The 22696-nt window shown below is 48.4% G+C and overlaps 1 protein-coding gene across 1 annotated transcript in view; it reads right to left on the bottom strand.

Annotated features, from left to right (window-relative positions):
• The window catches only part of LMOD1 (leiomodin 1), a 43935-nt gene extending 21239 nt beyond the window's left edge, over positions 1–22696 (bottom strand). Inside the window, exon 1 of the mRNA XM_047076445.1 lies at positions 22436–22696. Coding sequence (XP_046932401.1) covers positions 22436–22696 — 261 coding nt within the window. The remainder of the gene's footprint in view (positions 1–22435) is intronic.

Below are 22696 nucleotides of genomic sequence, written 5' to 3'. Positions count from 1 at the left end.
TTTAAAAAATTTTAACGTTTATTTTGAGAGAGAGAGTGTAGGGAAGGGCAGAGAGAGGGAGAGTGAGGATCCCAAGCAGGCTCCATGCTGTCAGCACAGAGCCGGACATGGTGCTCGAACTCACGAACCGTGAGATCGTGGCCTGAGCCAAAATCAGGAGCCAGCCGCTTAACCGACGGAGTCACCCAGGCGCCCCAGTCTTAGTCGTTATTGAACAAGGAGCTCCATGTTTTAATTTTACACCAGGTCCTGAGAATTCTGTAGCCAGTCCTGGGCCTCGTAGAGAAACAGAAGCAGAGGATGTCAGGGGTAGAGCGGATCCCTGCCTTCCTGCTTTCACCGTGGTCGGGAAAGGCAGCCCCAACTCCCCAGACGCCGTGGCTCCGGCCTTGATTCTTCCTGCTCCCTTCATCCCACCTTCCCAGTAAATCTCAGGCGAGCCTCTCCCCACCCCTCCTCCACTGCTGTGCCTGGCCACCATCCTCTCTAGTCTCCCTGCCTCGTGTCTTCCTTCTCTCGTCAAGACATCTGCACGCTGTAGTCAGAGAGATCTCTGTAAAACAGAAACCCGATCGGTGGCTCCCAGGCTTTCAGGAGGAAGTCCAGACTTCTTAACTTGGCACGCAAGGCCCTTCGTGATCTGGCCCGTGCCTGCCCCCGCCTCCCTCCTCCTCTGCGCCTGCACCAGGGTCATAGTGAAGTGCGCCGCTCTGGTCTCTCTGTGCTCATGTCCGTGCTTCCTGCCCCCAGAACGGCCACTGCCCTCCTTCACCTGCCTCGCCCTTTTCGTTCTCCTTCTCTGCCTCCTCCTTGCCTTCTCCGCCATCTTATTTTTAACTTCTTATTATGGGGAAGTTCAATGGTATATAAACTAGACAGAACAGCATAATGGGCCTCAGGGTACCCATTGCCCACCTTCCACAGTTACCGACATCTGGCTAATCTTGCTTTATCTGTATGCCCGCCCGCCCACGTTTCTCCCATCCTCAGATGATTCTGAAGCAAATCCCAGGTATATTGTTTCATTCATAAATGTTTCCATGTGTCCCTTTAAGTGTTTTTTAATTTTTAAAAAATATTTATTTTTGAGAGAGAGAGACAGAGCATGAGTGGGGGAGAGGGAGACACAGAATTTGAAGCAGGCTCCAGGCTCTGAGCTGTCAGCATGGAGCCTGACGCGGGGCTCGAACCCACGGACTGCGAGGTCATGACCTGAGCCGAAGTCGGACGCTCAAACAACTGAGCCACCGAAGCACCCGTGTGTGTGTCTTTGAAAGACAGAAAAGTTTTTTAATAGCTACAATACATTCTCTTACCTAAAAAATTAAGAATAGTAATTCATCTTCATGGCCCATCAACACTCAGCATGAGGGCCCTCTCACCGGCCCTCATCCAGGCCCGGGGTGAGGAGCTCCCCATCTATGCTGGCAAACCACACGCCCCCCGCCCCCACCCCGCCAGCTATCTCTGCACAGTTTACTCGCCTGTCACTGGACTAGATGGTGAGCAGCTTGAGGGCCAGGACCAGTCCTTTCTTTCTGTCCCCAGCACCTGGGCTGGCCGAGTGCTTTGTACTTAAAAAATATTTGCTGGATGAAAAGAAAAAGTATTTCAACCCTACCTACAGTGTCCCCAAAGAGGTTGTACTTGAATACTTCCTGGAACAGGGAGCTCAGTTCTTCCTGAAAAAGCCAAGCCTTCTTCTTTTTTAAAGCTGACTCAGAAAGCCCTTCTGGTTCCGGTGATATCCCTGGGGTCATACACAGCAAGGCCGCCCCTCTCCAGGCTAAAAGAGTTCATTTGTTAGACCGAGCCCATCATTCTGGCCTGACTAGAACTTTCTGGGTGATCTTGGTTCTGCTGCTTAAAAGCTCACTGTCTCTCTCAGGTTCAGATAATTTGCAAATATGGGAGGTATGCGTTCTAGACCTTTATGCCCACTGGACAGGGCAGAGTAGAGGATACACCTCTCTGGCATCCTGCCAGAAACCTCTAGGGAGCCACCACTCACATCCAACCTTCCAGTCCACCTCTGTCCATCCTGGCCACTAAACTATTATGAGGGGCCTTCCCTAGAGTATCCTGAAGTCTCTGGAGGGGACAGGAAAGAAGAGGGAACTGTTGGTTCCACCCACTGCTGACTTTTCCTGGGGATTCTTTCCCTAGTAAAATGATACACTTTGAGCTACCCTTTTCCAGGTTAGTTGTTCTGGAAAGTTCTTCCTTTCATGCTGCCGGGTCATCACAACTCCCAATGCAGCTTCCTTCCAACAGCCAAGGCCTGAGGAGGCACAGGTTCTTGATGTGCCAAGGCCACAGAGGGGCTGTTCCCTTTGTTGACTGAGAGACAAAGCACGCTGGGGAATCAGTCAGAGTTAGGGAATAGCCTGAGCACTAAGCTGAATCCTTAAGCTCCAGGAGAATTGGGAGGTGGGGCTGCTCATTCCACTGGGGAAAGAAAGGGAAGTCAAGATGTTGGGGGAAGAGAGGCAGCAAGTTAGGATGTCAAGGATGTCAAGTGGCTTCTACAAAGTACCGGACCCAGTGAATACACAGTGGGAGGTGAGAACCTAGAGGAGGTGGGAGTAAAGCTTCGGAGGAGGTCAGCTGGGCATAGGAGACAAGGGAGGGACCTTCTTAGCAGAGGGACCAAAACAAGCAAAACATATGATTTAATGGAGCACGAGACATCCAGCGATGGTTAGGAAGTTCTTTGTAACTGGAGAGGGGCTGAGGAAATGATGGTAAGAGATGGAACCAGAACTGTACCCTGAGCCAGAACCCAAACATCCATCAACTGCTGAGTGGTTAACCAAACTGTGGTCCATACAAAGGAATGGTACTCAGCCATAAACAAGAACGCTACAACATGGATGAGCCTTGAAAGATATCATGAGTGAAAGAAGTCAGACCTACATATTATATCCTACATGTTATAATCCTACATATTATAGGATTTCGTTGCTATTAAATGTCCAGAATAGGCAAACCATGGAGCCAGAAAGTAGATCAGTGGTTGCAGGGTCTGGGGCAGAGGGAGAGGAACTGGGGAGTAATTGCTAAAGGGAATGGGGTTTCTTTTGAGGGTGATTAAAATGTTTTGGAACTAGGTAGCGGTGTTGATTGTGCAACTTTGTGAATATACTAAAAAACTACTGAATCACACATTTTATTATTAATATTATTACTATTATTTTAAGATTTCATTTTAAGTAATCTCTACACCCAATGTGGGGCTTGAACTCACAACCCTGAGATCAAGAGTCATATGCTCCACCACTGAGCCAGCCAGGAGCCCCTGAATTGCACACTTTAAAAGGAGGAATTTTAGGGGCACCTGGGTGGCTCATTCGTTAAGTGCCCAACTTTGGCTCAGGTCGTGATCTCACGGTCTGTGAGTTCGAGCCCCGCATCGGCCTCTGTGCTGACAGCTCGCAGCCTGGAGCCTGCTTCAGATTCTGTGTCTCCCTCTCTCTCTGCCCCTTCCCCACTCTCTCTCTCTTTCTCTCTCTCTCTCAAAAATAAACATAACAAAATTTTTTTTAAATAAAAGGGTGAGTTTTGTGGCATGTGAATTTTATCTTAATAAAAACAATTTTAAGATAATGAGAGATTTTAGTCTTAATTACACAACGACTGAAGGGTCATACTAAACAAAATCTTATTTTGCACACTGTGCTTATCTTCTCTTGCTTTACTTTCTAAAGAATAACGATTAAATATAGAACTGAAGGTAAAAAAGAAAAACAAACTAAAAACCCCAAAACCTATATGCCAGAGACCATGGTTGGAAATACTATATTGTAGACAAGCACTACCCAGTGGAAATATAATGTGAGCTATATATGTAATTTTAAATGTTCTAAAGTAGGGGCACCTGGGAGGCTCAGTTGGTTAAGCATCAGACTCTTGATTTTGGCTCAGGATTGAGCCCCATGTCTGGCTTTGCACTGGCAGGGCAGAGCCTACTTGGGATTTGGGATTTTCCCTCTCTCTCTCTCTCTCTCTGCCCCTCCCCTGCTTGTGCTCTGTCTCTCTCCCTCCCTCTCTTTCTCAAAATAAATAAATAAAAACTTAAAGTTTTAAATGTCCTAAAGTAAAAACAAGTGAAATTAACTTAATGTTTTGAAAACATACAAAATATTATTTCCATATATAATCAATGTAAAATCATTATAAAATGATTAATAAGATTTTACATTCTTTCTTTACAGCCAACTCTAAAATCTGATGTGCATTTCACACTTATAGCACATCCCAATTCAGACTGGCCACATTTCAAATGCTCGATAGCCACACGTAGCCAGGGGTACTATATTGGACAGTTCTGATCTAGAATGATGGTCACTTCCCATTTGGGCCAGTTGTGTTTTCCTCTCTTTATTTCCCTGCATGATGAGCAACAACAACGACAAAAACCCTAAGTAATAAAGGGTTTGTGTGACTGGCTCTGGTGTCTTTAGGAAGAGGTAAGCTGGAAAGACCACAGTGTCTTTCACAGCCAGGCTTGGGGAGAAGAACCTGAGGGAGAAAGGGGGTGGCGATGTTGAAGAGAAGAGAGAAGCCAGGTGAGCGGGTCTCTGGGGTCTGCATTAGGGAGAAGGGTGAAGGGAGCCAGAGCACAAGGGTCCTGCAGGATGGAAGAAGGAACCACCCCAGAATAGCCAGGGGTGCTTCCTGACAGCCATTCCCTGGGGTCTCTCTGAGGGCAGGGAGGCCATGCCCACCTCTGATCACAGAGTGTTTGCAGGATGCGGCCCGGTGACAAGAGAGCTGCTGCCACGATGGCCACCAGGACTGAACAGCACCTATCCTGGAAATGTGTGCACGGGATGTTTCATCAATGCTGAATGAACAAACGCATCTCCCATTCAAGTGGAGGTCCAAAAGAAAGGCCTGAGAGACAGATTTTTCTTCCCTCCTAAGTTACAGTTTGTGGTAACCTGAAGTCTCAGAAGAAAGTTCAAGACCTTCCTCGGTCACCAGCTGGGGGTAACCTCTTTAAGTCTCTGTTTCTTCATCTGTCAAGCCGGTGCTTTAGGGAGGCTGGTGGGGGGATTGAGTGAGACTGCGTAGATGGAAGCAACCGAGTGCCTACCTCCAGGCTACTGGGTGTAAGATGCTCTACTTCTCTTGGGCAAGAAAAAGATTGCCTCATAACCAGGTATTATGTTTTGTCTATGGTACTTCTGACTGGCTTTGGGGCAAGGCCCTCTGGAAGCTGAAGGATGGACTAATTAAACTCCCCCGTTTGACATCCTCCCTACATCTGGAATCTTTCCGGGCTGGAGCTGTGATTCTCTTTTTTTAAGTGGTAACAATTCCTTCCTCCCAAGACAAGGGGAAGCCAGGCACACGTGTTCCATTCAGGGTGTGCTCTCGAACTGCTGTATTCCTGGAGCCACGGGGGGGGGGTGGGGGGGTGGAGGTTTGCCCTGTTTGGCCGATGTCCCAACATCAGGAACTTGATCCACAGGAAATAACGTGTGTAGCTTCATGTCTGGTCCTGTGAGTGATCATCGGTCCCTTCCTTTCCAGCATCCAGTGTGTCTCTTGTCTCCTTTCGGAGTTTTGTTTCCCCCAGCTGGCCGTGAGTCTTGGCTGGGGCACAGTGTGCTAACAAATAGTTCCATTTATCATCCTGGGGGGCTGGCTCCGCCTCTTTGGGGATGGGCTCCAAAGGCCAAGGGAAGGGGCCTGTGCTCTGGGAATCTGTTTGGAGGCTTGGAAAATATATTTATCAGAAACCATGTAAGTGTCCAAATATAGACAAATGGCTCAACCCAGCCATATGATGGACTATGATGACATCCACTGAAAATGATGTTTAGGAAGAATTTTCAGTGACATGGGAAAATGACTACACTATAAGGAAAAAAAAGTAAGCAACGCCATTTATGTGACTGTGTGAATGTATACAATGACCTCAACTATAACAGGAAAAGTGCATATAGAAGCATATACTCGGGATGCCTGGGTGGCTCAGTTGGTTAAGCATCTGTGACTCTTGATTTCAGCTTAGGTCATGATCTTATGGTTCTTGAATTCAAGCCCCATGTCTGCCTCCATACTGACAGTGCAGAGCCTGCTTGGGATTCTCTCTCTTCGTCTCCCTCTCTCTCTGCTTGCATGCTCTCTCTCTCTCTCTCTCTCAAAATAAATAATAAACATTGTTTTAGAAAAAGCATACACTCAAAAAATTGACAGTGGCTAATGTCCTTAACTCATGAAACAGAATTGTTGGGTATTTTTCCCTATGTTTTGTATATTGTCTATAATAAGCCTTATCACATTATACAGGTATCCCTCCCTTTTCAAAAGTTTTCGTTATGCCACTTTGCTTTTACAAGTTCTGCATTAGTTCCTGTTTTCTGTAATTGAGAGAAATCTGAAGAGGGTTTTCACTTTAAAAAAAAGAGAGACAAACAAAAATAGCGGTTGGCGTTGGTTTTGCAGGGAGCACTCACAGAGGCAGCGCCCCTCCACCAGCAGCCAGAATCCCCCTCCCCGCACCCCCTCCCCCACCTCCTGCCCCAGGAACTACCCTTAGCATCTCAGCATCCAGCCGCAAGAGCTTTGAACTTTGTGAGCATCCGGGCTCTATCTCCACTTATTCTGTGTGTCCGATGGCGAGATGTGTCCTGAGGTATCAGAAAAGCCTAAGAGAGGTTATTTTGGGGGTCTGGGAATGCTCAAAACATTTTCCGTGTAAATTAATGGTAAGTGCTTTTTTGCTTTATGCCATTTCAGCTTACAAAATATTTCATAGGCAGACCCTACTTTCAGATAGTGGCGGAAACCCCTAATTATAAATTATTTTTTGAAGGAAGTGCATCTAGAAATAGCACCTTGATGCTTATATACCACCCCCTTTTCCTGCCTTTAAGGCAAGGTTTACAGAGACCGGAAGGGAAAATCTCCTTGACCCACTGGAACACTTAAGTCTTCAGTACTCTGAGGTCATTATTAAACATACTCATGGTGGGGCGCCTGGGTGGCGCAGTCGGTTAAGCGTCCGACTTCAGCCAGGTCACGATCTCGCGGTGCGTGAGTTCGAGCCCCGCGTCAGGCTCTGGGCTGATGGCTCAGAGCCTGGAGCCTGTTTCCGATTCTGTGTCTCCCTCTCTCTCTGCCCCTCCCCCATTCATGCTCTGTCTCTCTCTGTCCCAAAAATAAATAAACGTTGAAAAAAAATTAAAAAAATAAATAAATAAACATACTCATGGTGATTTGGGATACATTATGTGTTCCAATGCAGTAAAGGACCAGGGACAGGCAGCTTATCACTAAGTAGGAAGTGCAAGTGATGCTGCCATTGGAGTAGTTGAGATGAGCCATCTTGGGAAAACTTGGTAGGGGCAGGATGATCAAGAAGCTCAATGTCACCCCTTGTCAATTGGGGTTCCAGGAGAAAGATTCAGCCTTTAATGCTCTAAGGCACCCATTGTATGTAATGAGTTGATTTCTTTCCTGTATATCTAGGATGGGACCCGCTATGTAGCATCTTTGGGGGAACTGAGGAAATAACCACCCCATTAATTTTCTGCAGGGCTTTACTCTCTTGCAGAGCCCTGGTTGAAAGAAAGCAGATTGTCAACAAGGACCTAATCCTCGCGCTGCTCCACCTCTGTTCCAACCTCACAGTTCTAGCTTCAGTAGGGCAAGTCTGTGTTTACATGGCCTTGGAACTGGTATATCAGACCCTCTGGGTCATCGTATCTACATATCCAGACACCGGACCTCCCAAAGCCGGGGCGGGGCGGGGGGCTCTGTGAATCCCGAGATGTCTCTCCCTGCTGTATGTGTGGGATCCAAAGAGATACGTGCTTATAGCAAGCTCTCAAGAGAAGCCAATTACTTTTTCTAGATCTAGAGGCGAAGGGGCTGAACTCCTACAGACATTCTTTTTTAAAATTTTTTTTATTGTTTATTTTTCAGAGAGAGACAGAGAGACAGAGAGGGCACGAGTGGAGGAGGGGCAGAGAGAGAGGGAGACACAGAATCGGAAGCAGGCTCCAGGCTCTGAGCTGTCAGCACAGAGCCCAACGTGGGGCTCAAACTCATGGACTGTGAGATAATGACCTGAGCTGAAGTTGGACACTTAACTGACTGAGCCACCCAGGCACCCCTTCTCCAGACATTCTAGGGAAGAATTCAAATAATGGGAGCTACAAGCCTCAGCTGGCTGTATATAGAATAAATTATTACTATCCTCTTTAGGGTATATCTGTGGCCCCTGAGATCATGGGTGAACTTGATTGGGTCAAGCTAAAAATGTCAGCCTATAATCTCAGATCCCTGGGGAGCTGGGAAAGAGAAGAACAAGAAAAGGAAGAAAAAAATGGACAAAGTTAAAAATGAGTCCTTGAGGCTCATTCTGTCCAGAACAAACTGAAAGGGAGCTATGGCAATGACCCATCCCAACAATTCAGATCCCAGAGTGTAAACTTTTGGACTGAGTTAATTGGTTGTTTACAGAAACTGGGGGAAAAAAATCACTGCCAAATTGCCTTTCATTTGAGGCTTTGGACATAAAGCCATATTTTCTTTTTTTATTTAGTTATGATTATTATTTTTTTAAGTAAGCTCTATGCCCAGTGTCGGGCTTGAATTCATGACCCTGAGACCCAGAGACACATACTCTACCAACTGAGCCAGCCAGGCACCCCCAAAATCATATTTTCAAGTTGTCTCAGAAGAGTGTAGATGAATTCATAATTTCTGTAGATTCAATCAAGTATGACAAGAATGGTATTTGCAAACTATTTGTCCTTTGTTTCTTCAACGTTTGTTGAGCCAGGCACTGTGCTCACTGCTGGGGTATGGAAATGACTAAGAGTCAGGCCTTAAGAGTCAGGCCTAGAGGCACCTGGGTGGCTCAGTCGGTTGACCAACCAACTCTTGATTTCAGCTCAGGTCATGATCTCATGGCTCATGGTTCATGGCATTGAGGCCCAAGTCGGTTCTGTGCTGGAGGTGTGGAGCCTGCTTGGGATTCTCTCTCACCCTGTGTCTCTCTGCCCCTATCCTACTCGCACACGCTCTCTCTCTCTCTCGCTTTCTCTTTCAAAATAAATAAACTTTAAAATAAAAAAGAGTCAGGGCTTGCTCTTAAGAAATTGGGGAAAGCACAGAAACAGACAATGCCTAAACAATGTGTTAAGCGTGTACGGTATAGAAAGTGACAGAAGCTGCAGACAGATGGTGCTTTGTGAACGCAGAGGTAGAGCACACAACCCAGACTGGAGGGATTGGGGAAGTAGGAAGCTGTCACCTGAGCCGAGGCTTGAAAGCGGAATCCAGATTAGCTAGGCCCAAGGTGGGACCAGCCTCCCAGATGGAGCTGATGGTATGTGCAAGGGCATGGAAGAAGCAAGATAAAGCATGGCACCATTGGAGAACCAATGGTCCAGTGTAACTGTAGCAAAGGGTAAAAGTCAAGGAGAAGAGTATTAGTAGCTACAGAGATAGGGAGGCATTGGGTTGCCAAGGGCTTTCTAAGCCATACTACGGAGTGTGAATTTGATCATGGAAGCTATGTTGAGCAACTGAAGGCTTTTACGCAGGGGAGTGTCAAGATCATGATTTCATTTTATAATAAGACACTGGCAGCTGTGGGAAGGATGGATTGCAATGGGGCGAGAAGAGAGACTGGGAGGTCACGGCATTCTTATAGCTGATAAGTGATACGGGTGACAGCAGAAGCACAACAGAGAGGAGGGGTGGAGTCAAGAGAGGTCGAACAAGTAGAATCAATAGGATTCTGTCACCAAGGAGAGTTTGGAAATACTGAGAAGGGTTAGGGCAGGAGAATCCCCAGAGTTACGACCTAGGTGTACTTCTATTTACCCAAGTATAGAATACAGGAGGGAAAGCAGCCTTAGGGGTGGGGTGAGGTGACTATGATTAATTTATTTTTAGACGAGTTGAATCTGAGACATTTGAGGAGTCCAAGAGGCAAGTGAATGATCTAGAACTCAAAACAGAGATCTAGGCCATAGATCGAGATAGAGCATATGGGTGGTAGCTGAATCCGTGGGGTTGGATGAGGGGAGCCACGAAGATGCCATAGGGAGGGCACGGCCCTGAGAAACAATATGGAGGCATCAGAGGAAGAGCTGCTCTCAGAGGACACAAGGAACAGCTAGAGAGAGAGAAAGCCAGGTAGGTGAGTGTGGTGTCTTGGCACCAAGGGAAGTGAGTATTTTAAGAAGGAGAGAGTGGTCAGATATTACAAAGTAAACAAACAGGGTAAGGACTAAAAAAGTGTCCCTCGGGTAAGCAACAAAGAGGCCCTTGGAGACCTTACCAAGGCTGATGTCAGTGCAGGGGCGGGTGGTGTGAGAGTTAGTGTAGATACTATTTCCTACAGCTTGGCCACAAAGGAAAGGAGAGAAGGTAGGAACTGAAGAGAAAGAGCCAGTAGGAAGGAATGTTGAAGGGGAGGGGAGAGACAGAGAGAGAGAGACTCAGAGAAAACAGATGTTTAAGGGAGCAAGGGTCCCTGAGGAGACAGAAGAGAAAAGTGGGTGGGGGCACTGGCCTGGGACAGGAAGAGGGATAGCTTTTCCAAAGGATGGGAGAGAAGGGGGAAAGCTTGAATATATGAACGCTTATACATTTTCAAGTAGCAGAAGAGGAATCTGAAGGCATTCTCACTTGATGGCTTCAAGTTTCTCAGTGAAATATGATGCTAGGTCTGCATCATAGGGTGAGAGAGCTGGTGGGACAAGAAGAGTTTATAAAGATAAGGCTAACTTTTAGAGAAAAAGAGGTGCATGTAGAGGTTTTCTGTGCAGCCTTGAGGGCCTGGCATAGCGTTTATTTATTTTTTTTTTAATTTATTTTGAGAGAGAGAGAGAGGGAGAGAGAATCCCAAGCAGGCTCTGCACTGTCAGCACAGAACCCGATGCAGGGCTCAAACTCACAAACTGTGAGATCATGACCTGAGCAGAAGTCAGATGCTTGACTGAGCCACTCAGGTGCCCCTGGCATAGGAGCACCAGTATGTATGGCTGTGTTGTTTTCTCCAGGTCTAATCAGCAGTGTGAGAATCAGAGTAGAGAAGCCAAATGGTCATGCTCATCCAGGCTGGGGGTGATAAAAGGTTAGAGGTGTAGGCATGAGAACTGAGCTGAATATGGAGAATGACCAAAGTAAGATATAAACTAAACAGAAAACTAAGTAAAGCAGGAAGGGTCTGAAAATTGAGAAGTTGTCCACAGTGAGAGTCAGTGAGGCTAAGGATAGGAAGAGGCCATGAAGTGGGATCCAACTTTAAGCCACGGTCTTGGGGAAAGTCAGAGTCCTGGGGTGGAGGAATCTGACCTGGGTGTTAGTGAAGCGCAAATCGTAATAGTGTGGGTCAGGAGGACAGCAGGCAGGGCGTGGTCAAAGGCCTTGACAGCATTCTAGTTGCTCCCAAAGATGGACACCATTAGAAATGATGGTGGCCCCCACTTTATTAAATGCCTACTGTTTGCAAGTCATTATGTCACGAGCTTCTCCAAACGTTTGTACTCTTCAAATTAGGTAGGATCACCACTATTTACAGGTGAAGAAATTAAAAGTCCGCTGTGCATTTTCTATGACCCAATGATTCCACTCCTAGGACATGCCAGATTCAAATGAAGTCAAAAATGTACCCCCCAAAATGTATTAAAATGTTCACAGCAGCATTGTTTGTAATAGCCCCAAATGGTAAAACAACCCAGATGTCCATTAATAGTGAAATAATAAATAGATTATGGCATATTCGTACAACGGAATACTCTATGGCAGTGAGAGTGGAAAAAAATGCTGCAGACAACGTGGCTGAATGTCACCAACATAAAGCTGAGTGAAAGAAGTTGAATACAAAAGAACACCTACTGCATGATTATATATATTATATATAATACAAACAATATATAAAATATCTGTGTATATATATAAATAATATGAATTATTTATATGTGTATATATAATTTTTAAACAGGCAAGACTAACCTATGGAGTTGGAAGTCAGGGCAGGGGTTCCTGTGACAGGGAGGAAGGGGGTAGAGCTGGAGAGGAAGCAGAGGGTGGGTAGGGGTACTACAGTGATGGCACTGGTCTCCTTCTTGGTCACTTGGTGAGAACTCATGAAGCTCTACGTTTGTGTTTTAGATGGTTTTCTTTCTTTTTTTTTAAGTTTATTTTTGGAGAGAAAGAGAGAGAGAGACAGAGCATGAGTGGGGTAGGGGCAGAGAGAGAGGGAGACACAGAATCGGAAGCAGGCTCCGGGCTCTGAGCTGTCCGCACAGAGCCTGACACAGGGCTCGAACTCACGACAGCAAGATCATGACCTGAGCCAAAGTTGGATGCTCAACCGACTGAGCCACCCAGGTGCCCCTAGATGGTTTTCTGTCTGTATTGTACTTATTTTCCTTTTTTATTTCTTTCTTTCTCTTTCTTTCTTTCTTTCCTTCTTTCTCTTTCTTTCTTTCTTTCTTTCTCTGTCTTTTTTTTTTTTTTAGTGTTTATTCATTTTTGAGAGAAAGAAAGAGAGAGAGAGAGTTGGGGAGGGGCAGAGAGAGACACGGACAGAGGATCCAAAGTGGGCTCTGCACGGATAGCTGAGAGCCCGGTGTGGGGCTCGCACTCACAAACCATGAGATCATGACCTGAGCAGAAGTCAGATGCTTAACTGACTGAGCCACACAGGTGCCCCTGTGTATTTTATATTTCAATAAAAACAATGTAGGGAAAAAAAATCCATTATTGTCAAGTACAAAATGAGACACAGACAAAGCATTAAAGGATACAAATAAAAGCAAGCTGACAAATGTTAAATGCTTGTCCGAGGCCACGCAGCTGATAGTCAAGCCGGGAGTGAGCCCCAGGCCCCCTGGCTTGCCTCGCAAACCCAGGGCTTGTCCCATCACATCAGCTGTGTCCTAGGAAGGGACCCGTGTGCTCCCTCCTCCTAGGGTGGCCTTGGGGATGGAAGATCGATGCACTGGAGGTGAAAATCTACTGGATTTTCGAGCAGCTCTGGCAGCTGGCTGTTGTCTGTTGACTGTTCACACGCCAGATTTCATATCCGGAAGTGTTTTCGTGTTTTCTCTACCTCACCCAGGGAGCACGGAGCATTTTTCTTGTGACCTGAAGTTCAACCTCTGACCGCTGCCACAGCCTCCTAAGTGTCTCCCTGCTACAATCCAGCCAATGTACGACTGCCAGGGTGGTCCTCCTGGAGGAGCACTTGCATGTGTCAACACATAACAGACCAACCTCCTCTCCCCCGACCCCATCTATCAACCTGCCTGCATCTGGACCTGTCTCCACTACCTTCCCTCCAGATATAAGAGGTGACCACCTGCCACTAGGGCCAACCCCTCTACTCCAGTGCAATCCATCCTGTTTTGTCTCCTTTTCCAGGGCCATTGAAGCTTCCTTCTCTACTGAACGATCCCCATTAGTATATAAACATTCTATCATCTTCCACCTTTCTAAAAAAACCCCCCTTTGATTCCACATTTACTTCCAGCTGTCACCCTACTTTTGCTTCCCATTAGAACAAAACTTAGAAAAAAATCAAAGAGACACTTGTCTGTATTCTCTATCTCCAGCCCTTACTGACCATTCTCTCTCGAGTCCACTCATCACTGCAGTGAACCCAGTCTTGTCGAGGTCCCAATGGCTTCCATCTTTCCTGTTACCATGGTCAGTTCTCTGTTCTCATCTTATTAAACCTCTTACCAAGAAAGGATACGGTGGATGCTCTCTCCTGTAAGCCCCCTGTCCATTTGCTTTCTGGAAACCACTCTGAGTTTCCTCCCACCTCTCTGTCTCCTTCATTGGCTCCTTCTCCTCTTCCAATGCCTAAATGTTGGGGCAATGGAGGGCATGGTCATTGGTCCTCTGCTCTTCATTCACACTGCCTCCCTATGTGATCTCTTCCAGGCTCATGGTTTTAAGTATTGTCTATATACTGATGGCTCCCAAATGTAATCTCTAGCCCCACTGCCCCGCTCAGCTCCAGACTTGTACATGCCCAGTCAATCCAACGCTTCCTCTTTGACATCTACCAAAACTTAAGTTGTTCAGATCAGAATTCTTGATCTCCTCAAGCCACTCCTATTGTTTCCTACTTCAGTAAATGGCACCAAATTTACCCAATAGCTCAGGCAGGACCGGGCCCCCCACTCTTCTCTTTTCCCCCAGTAAGTCAGCCAGTCCTGTCTGTGCTACCTTTGAGGTGTTTCCTAAATCTGACCACTTCTCCCCAAACCATCATTGGCCTCCTGCCTGAGCTACTGCAACACCCTTCCAGCTGGTCTCCCTTCTCCCCCAGTCTTGCCCTCATACTGTCTATTCATCACAAAGCTGGCAGAGTGATAGATCCTTTTAAAAACTTAGGTCAGGGGCGCCTGGGTGGCGCAGTCGGTTAAGCGTCCGACTTCAGCCAGGTCACGATCTCGCGGTCCGTGAGTTCGGGCCCCGCGTCGGGCTCTGGGCTGATGGCTCAGAGCCTGGAGCCTGTTTCCGATTCTGTGTCTCCCTCTCTCTCTGCCCCTCCCCTGTTCATGCTCTGTCTCTCTCTGTCCCAAAAATAAAATAAAAACGTTGAAAAAAAAAAATTTAAAAACTTAGGTCAGATCACATCTCTCCCCTGCTCAAAACCCTCCAATGACGTCTCATGGCACTTGGAAGAAAAATTCAAATTCCCTCTGCTGCGCTGTAAGGCCCTCCATTATCTGAACCCTGCTTACTTCTTCTGCCTTATCTCCTCCAACCTCCCCCGCCCGCCCCTTGCTCACCCTGCTCTAGTTACACTGGCCTGACTCTTCCTCTGACATACTAAACCTGCTTCCCTACCCAGACCTTTTTGTTTGCTCTTCCCTCTGCTTGGAAAGCTTTCTCCAGACCTTCCTAATGGCTGGCTCCTTCAGTCCATTCCAGGTCCTTCTATGCCACCTCTTGGACAGTATCGTCTCTGATTACCTTATAGGAGATTGTCATATACCCTTTCCTGAAAGTGCATTCTTCCTTACATGTCTGTAACATATATGTTATATGTGATGTGTATATGTTATATGTCATGTATATACTTAGGTACATGTATTCTCTGTCTCACCCATTAGAACAGAAGCCCCGTGAGGGCAAGGACCTCATCTGTCTTCTTTTCTACTCTATCCCAGCGCCTGGGAAGCACCTAATATAATAGAAACTTACTAAATAGTTGGAGAATTAATGGTCTAATGGAGTCCTCCTCCCTCCTTATAAGTCCTGACTAGAAAAAGAATGCAGAGAATAGAAATGGGTGGAGGGAACAGCAGTGAGGGAAGGAAGGGTGGAAACTCAAGTTTGGGGACCCTCACTACCAGGATTCCAACCCAGCACTCTGCTGCCTGCTTTGTATATATTATTTGCTTCAACCTCACAGCTATCCTACGACTAGGTGTTATTTCCATTTTAAAGATGGGGAAACTCCGGTAAAGTAATTTGTTCGGGTCACGTAGCCAGCAACCAGCAGGGCAGGATTTGAATCCAGGTCTAGCTGGCTTTTGACAACACTATTCTAAGCACCAGACTCAATACATTCTGTAGCCAGAGCTTCACTAGAAGTTCTGCCCCCAGGGCGGTCCACCTCTGGTGGGGGTGTGGGGTGGAAATGGTAATGCTGGCCCTGCTGGCCTGATCTGGAAGGAAGGGCTGAGGAAGTGACCCCCTGCGGAGCCCGTGGGTCCTCCCTGAGGGAAGGCAGGTGAGAGTGTGGGGGTGTGTGCAGGCTCACGGCCTTGCTGTCATCAGCAGCGCCCCGCCAACCCCGCTGGTCATTTCTGCAGCGGACCCCAGAGACAGGTGGAGCCGAATTTGTCCAAAGTGGCTTAGGCCTTGCTGAGCTCACAGAAGTTGCAGACAAGGAGAATTCACCAGTCCCGAACCCTCCCCCACTCCATCTCCCTTGATTCTGCAATGTTTCTAACCCAGCCACCCAGTGCGAGCCCTGGCGCCTGGGGCGTTAAATAAATTAGGCTCAAAGAAATCAAGGGAAGGGGGCCAGGCAGGAAGTAACTAAATAAGCCCGCCTTCTTCCTTAAGCTTTAAAAAAAAAAAAGGTTGATTTGGCATCTACACAAGTATAAAGTCTGAAGAATTTAGGGTGGGGAGAAGTCTCTCGTGCTGTGCCAGACAATTTCAGTACCTTAGCCAATTGAATCCGCACAGTAACCCTTCAAGATTGATGCCACCTTCCCACTTGTCAGTAGAGCAATGGGGCCTCCAGAAGCTATGTTAATGAGATGGTATTAATAATGCCACTGGGTCCAGAAGGTACTCTAAAGTTGATCCCCGTCTTCAGGTAACGCGCTCAGACGATGGGGGCAGAAGTGGAATCAGACCTGATCCTGTCTGGTTCCAGACACCCCTAGGCTTTCTATTCCCCACACTGCCCCCGGGGGTGAAGCGAGCCCTTTAGGGGAACTGATACTCAGAATCTAGACCCCTTCTTTCTTTGCTGCTTATGCCAAAGGAGGTCTAACAAACAAGAAAGCACAGCCCGATCTGGAAAGGCCTCTGTATTATTGCCCAGGATATTCTTGTTTATCCAACTTGGCAGGCATATGGATATCAGCTTCTCTTCCCCTGGCCCCCCCTCCCCATTCATTGTGCTTTGTTGCTATAACTGCCGTGTGTGTGTGTTTGTGTGTGTGTGTGTGTGTGGACTTTATGCATGTAGACTTTAGATCTCCAAGGACAGTGCCCTTGACCCCTCTGTGTTCTGCGGCTCTCCCAGTGCACTTCATTCAGGCGTTGTGCACCGTGGGCCCAGCTGTGCTATACTGACATTGTCTGATACGGATACTCCAGAGTCTCTTGGGGAGAAAGAGGCTGAGGGAGGGCAGCCAGGTTAGATGAAGACCTTGTCCTCACTCTGGATGTCTGCTCAGATGTGCCTCCTCCTGCCTCACCATGGGGACCCTGAAGCCCCCAGCCTGCCAGATGCCAGCGGCAACCTCCCCTCGGTCAGTGGGATTCATACTCCTCCCCTGACCATCCACTGACTGCCTCTCCCCTGACCATCTCCCACTCACTGTTGAGCTGTTTCATTTTTACATCTCTTCCTTGCTCCTATCTGTTCTGCCTCCCTCCTGCCACGCATCCCACCCACCTGAGCCCTTCTCCCCACCGTCCTCTGAGAAAAGGTGAGCACTGGGGGCAGTGCTAAAGGTGGGAGCAGGCACTGGTGTTTCACTGCTTAAAATTCGTCAGATAGTCTCTGCGTACAGAAGCCAGTTTATAAAATATGAGTAAGAACAACAATTCAAACACTTAGTTGTTTGATCAACTACTTTTTCAAACTCTAGACGGAGGCCTCTTTCAAACTCCAGGGAGAGATTTTTTTAAACTTGTCCAACCCTCCCTGGGTGCCTGCTTTTGCCTCCCCAGGTCAACAGGCCCCCCTCACCTCTTCTGCCCTCTCCACCCCAGCCTCCAGGGCTATTTTGGGTGTGTACCAGTCGGGGTTAATCTCCTTAATCGTGGAGCCGTGCTGCCCAGTGCACTCCTGATAGGGCCCAGGCCTCTGCAAAGGGCAATCTGAGGGTTAGTGCCACCGGCCTCGGGCATCCCCATCCCTGTAGAGAAGCCATGGACACTGGGTCGTGAACTGGGACTGGTAGGGGAGGGGAACAGCGAGGCTGTGTGAGCCAGAGACCCAAGGGGGAGGTCAGGAGGCACAGGCCCAGCAGCGACTGGCTAGTGGGGTGCTTCTGGTTAGCTTCTCAAGGGAGAACCTGAAAGAGCTTCCTTCACCCCCCACCCAAGTCAGCTGCCCCTGCTCCTGGCTGGGTGCAGGTGCTAATCCCCAGCCCCTGGTAACGCCAGGGAGAAGGACAGGGGAGACAGGCTGGAGATTTTCTTTCCCACTTGGGAAGGAAAGAGAACACATGAGTTGACCTGCTGGGATCAGGTTCCTGAAACCTGAGCCAAGCACAAGGGTTTCACTGAACTGTTGGCTACACACCTGCCCAGGGGCTTTGTCTTCCACCTGGGCAGAAGGAGAGTCCCTGGAGGACTGGGGCAGAACACACGGGCTGAGAGGTCTGCCCCTTTAAAGGGAAGGAGGGAAGCCAGGGGTCAGCTCTGCCAAGCCCCACCTCCTGCTCCGAACCTTCATTCAACAGACAGAGGTTGAGGGCCCACCTTGTGCCTGGCCCTGTGTTAGCGCTCGTCCTCCAGAATCACACAAGCTGGCGAGGAAGAGATATAAGAAAACAGGATGGGGCTGGTACAGAGAGGTACTGGAGTGCTCAGATCAGACATGGTACCTAAATTTGCCTGGCAGTCAGGGAAGGCTACCTGGAGGAAGTTGTACCTGAGACCCGAAGGGGTCACGGGGGTGGCCTGGGGAGAGGAGTATTCATGAAGGAGGGTGTAAACCAATCCCGGACAGCCCCGTAGTATTCCATCCCATGAGGGAGAAGCCATCTGAGGCCCCTTCCACAGTCTACACCCCTCCAGCACGACAGCCAGAGTATGAATCTTGGAGCTCCTCCCCCAGAGAAACCAGAGCTGAAGACCCAAACTGGGCCTGCCTTCCACTCTCAGCTTCACATCACCCAGCTTCAACAATTATCAACTGGCGGATGATCTCATTTCATCTATTCCCCGACCCACTTCCCTTGCCCACATTATTTTAAAGCCAATTCCCTCATATCTTATCAGTTTTTCCCGTAAATATTTCAGTATCCATGTCTAAAAGGCAAGGGTTCTTTAAAAAGTGCATCCACAATACCATTATCCCACCTAAAAGGAGGTAACAAAAAATTCCTAATGCCATCCAATATCTGGGCAGGATTAACTTTCCTAATCCACACTTGGTTCTAACAGTTTGAATCCCGAATCCACACTTGGCGTTAATATTTATGTTCCTAGTCTTGGGGGCAGGTATGAACATTCTGCCAGACTAGACTAGGTGATAGCCCAGTGCTTCTACGACAACGTATGAATACGTGGTCGGTGCTCTGTAACACCTCTGTGGTGCTTCTGTATGTGTGTGTCTTGTGATCCTAATGAGATTATAAATTCTTCAGGACAGGGGCTGGCATGACTGCCTTTTTCCGTACCCTGGTGTGGCAGGGAGGAAGAAGCGTAGTCCTTAAAGCTGGGCAGGCTACTTGTTGCTTATGTGAACGCAGGGCGGTTATTCAACCTCTCTGAGCCTCTGTATAATGCTCTGTATAATGGGAATAAAAAGACCTATCTCCCAAGAAGTGGGAAGTTTAAATAAAAGAAAGGGTGAATATGCTTAGCATGTAGAAGTTTCTCAGTAAATGCTCATTTTGCTGTGCTTTCTTGAGTCAAGCGAAACAGGCTCACAGTTACTCTTTTGTTTTAACTAACTTCTAGTGCCTTACGGGGAGCAAGGCCACTCTCAGTGAGAGCCACAGCCAGTCCAGCAGCCGGGAGCCCCACCTGGAGCTGCCCTGTGTTTGTGATATCAAAGGCCCCCCAGCCTGAGCACCCAAGGTATGTTTGTTTATTGTCTACTCTGGCCACTAGTTAAACAGACACACTTGGCTTGCTCAGCCCTCCAGGAACTAAAGGAGGCAGGAGCTGGGCAGGGGTAGAAATTAATGAATTAATAACTTCATAGCGCCATTTATTGAGCATTTATTACACGCCAAGCTCTGTGCTAAGTGCTTTACATTATTATCCTTTCCGTTTTCACAACAGTCCTATGGGCTGGATATTTTGTAGCTGAGGGAAGTGAAGACAGGTTCTGTCACTTGTAAGTTACTTAGTTATACAGACAGGAAGAGAGGCTGCTACTCAAACCAGGCTTTTCTGGCACTTAAATCCAAGTTCTTAATCACACACTCACTAGCTTCCTAATGGTGCCAAAGAAGCCACTTTTTAATTTTTTTTAATTTTTTTAAGTATTTATTTATTTATTTATTTATTTTAACGTTTATTTTTGAGACAGAGAGAGACAGAGCATGAACAGGGGAGGGGCAGAGAGAGAGGGAGACACAGAATCTGAAACAGGCTCCAGGCTCTGAGCTGTCAGCACAGAGCCCGACGCGGGGCTCGAACTCACGGACCGTGAGATCATGACCTGAGCCGAAGTCGGACGCTCAACCGACCGAGCCACCCAGGCGCCCCAAGAAGCCACTTTTTTTAAGCTTATTTATTTATTTTGAGAGGGAGAGAGAGCACGAGTGGGGGAGAGGGGCAGAGAGAGGGAGACAGAGAATCCCAAGCAGTCTCGTCAGCACAGAGCCTGACACGGGCCTCGATCTCACAAACCATGAGATTATGACCTGAGCTGAAATCAAGAGTTGGATGCTTAACCGACTGAGCCACCCAGGCGCCCCTAAAAGAAGCCACTTTTTCATCCAGATTTACAGAGATGACTTATGCCCATGGCTCGGGATGTACCCTGAACTCCAGCCAGCCACTCTGCCAACATATGCCCTTGGACTGGATGAGGAAGAGTGAGGACAGCCTATCCCTACAAGGGAAAAATGACCCTGAAGTCAGCTCATACCATCTCACGTACACCTGTGTGAGTGTGTCTGCACACCACACACACGCATGCACGCCACCCTCTGTTTCCTGACTGGGGCTCTGCCTGCAGAAACAAGTGTGCCCCTGGCAGGGGTGAGGGAGGTAGGGCTGGGGAAGAGAAGCATGCCATGGTTTCAGTTGGCTGAGGAAGAAGCCTTTTGAGAATGAAATTTCCCAGAGTATAAGAGTCCCTCGCACTCTCCCTAGCCTAAGCATCTTGCTTTGGGATTAAGAATGTTCTGCATTTGACTTTAGCCTCAGGAGTATCTTTCTGCATCCCAGAAGCCACTGGGCACAGAGCCTGGTGACTAGGAGCAGGGGGAGAGAAGGGTTGGGGGTCCACGTGGGGGATTTACAGAGGTGCCAAAGCCTGGGGTGCACTGCCTGGCTTTCCCTACGTGTCCTGATAGGCATCTTGAGGTACCAGGCCCTCACGGGGAGTCCCCTCTATCCTTTCCTTGTTTTCCATAAGCATTCTAGTGTCTGTTCATCATCAACCGAGTGGTATCCGAGGCTATCACCTTGCCCACAGAATAGTGAATTTCTGAGCCTTCTGACTCCCTCACTCCCAACTTCTTGGTGAAGGCTTAAACACGGGCCCGGCGAGGTAGAGATAGAGGCAGAGGTCCAGCTCCCCTACCTCACTCTCCCTCATCCCTCCCACCCCCATCCCTTCACTCAAGGAGCTAGGGCTGTGCCCACAAACGTGCTCTGCGACTAGCGTCCGGCACAATCTCCTACCCAGCCAGACATGGTACAGAAGTTCCAGGAGATAATACTGCCTTTCTCGTTTCCTGTGCAAGAATGAACATGGCGTTTGAGGCTCTGGGCCTTGGTTTCCACAGATGTAAAACAGCGCACGAGAATTGAGATTGAACTTTTTCATGCGAGAATCCGCAAGTCACAGACAAGGTACCAGAGACGTGGCCAGTAGGTACTGAGTAGAAGAGAATGGGTGCAGAGACAAGACCGTTTCCCCACCAGACACTCTCTGCCGTGGCCGGGGGTTCTACAGAGCCACGCTCAGGTGGAGACCAGTCTAGTTTTTCCCCAGAAAACTCACATATGAACACATGGTGAAAAAAGAACTCTCCACGCCAACCCAGGAAAAGAGGAAGCAGGTTTTGCTTAAGCCCGTCCTGGGTGTGGGCAGATGCTTCCCCTCTGTCCCCTCCTCATGGCAAAACCCTGCTGGGAAATATCCTTGTCCTCCCCCAAAGGGGCCTGGCTGGTTGTAAAAGGGCTTACTACCAAAAGGAGGGGACCCCCCCCCTCCAAGATGCCCCTCTAGGAAGTGCAAACCCCAACTCCCCTGGGAGCGAAACAGAAGCCATCAGGTTAAGATGCATTTCCCACCTCACAGACCCCACCCCCACCCGTCTCCCATCGCCGTGGGAGGCCCATCTGCCCCTGCCTCCTCAAATGGTCCACGTGCCACGAGTCGCCCAGAGGGCTTAAAAACCAGCAGTTCTGCAAGGAGGGCCTGACTTGCTTTCCTGGGGTGGCTGCCAAGAGACCGCGAGCATCAGTCTATCCTCTGCCCATCCTCACAACGGAGGAAATGAATGTGAAGGAAAAAAAAGTGCTCGGGGACAAAGAGGGTGTCATCTCGACAATGGACGCTTCAAGGACTTTCTCCAGCTCCCATTCTCCTAGTGGCCCTATCTGCTGTTGTGGGATGGTGAGTTCTGCTAACACGGCCAATTTGTGCTTTAAACCGAAACAAGGGGTAAGAGGTTCACGGCTGCCAGTTCAGCGGATGGTAATTGGTTCCGAAGCATCACATCTTTTGCCAACAAGACCTTCTGCTCTAAGGAGAGAAGCATCCGAGGCGCGAGTTAGGGTCTCCCGCCCCACCCCTCCCTCCCCCCTTTCCTCTAGCATATGGTTCACTCACATCCACGGACATCTCCCTCTGAATAAGTTTCTTGGTCTCCTTTTCACAGAAGCTGAGCATGGCCTCCCGGTTGTACATGCCCGTGGACCGCTTCTCCGTCTGATTTCTCTGCCGCAGCCCCACGGGGGTGCTCCCGTCCGGGTCCGCCACGTCCAGCTCCTTCTCCAGCTCCTCCATCTCCTCGGGAGACAGGGTGGACAGCAGGCTGTCGATGTCGGGGTCTTCACTCACCTGCCGGCGATACTTGGCTACCTTAGACAT

The sequence above is a fragment of the Lynx rufus genome, unplaced genomic scaffold, assembly GCF_022079265.1.
Source record: "Lynx rufus isolate CCGP_SWC_20201006 ecotype Redwood Valley unplaced genomic scaffold, mLynRuf1.p SCAF_15, whole genome shotgun sequence".
NCBI lineage: Eukaryota > Metazoa > Chordata > Mammalia > Carnivora > Felidae > Lynx > Lynx rufus.
The sequence above is the reverse complement of the archived record's forward strand: the minus strand, read 5'-3'. Positions and strand labels throughout refer to the sequence as shown.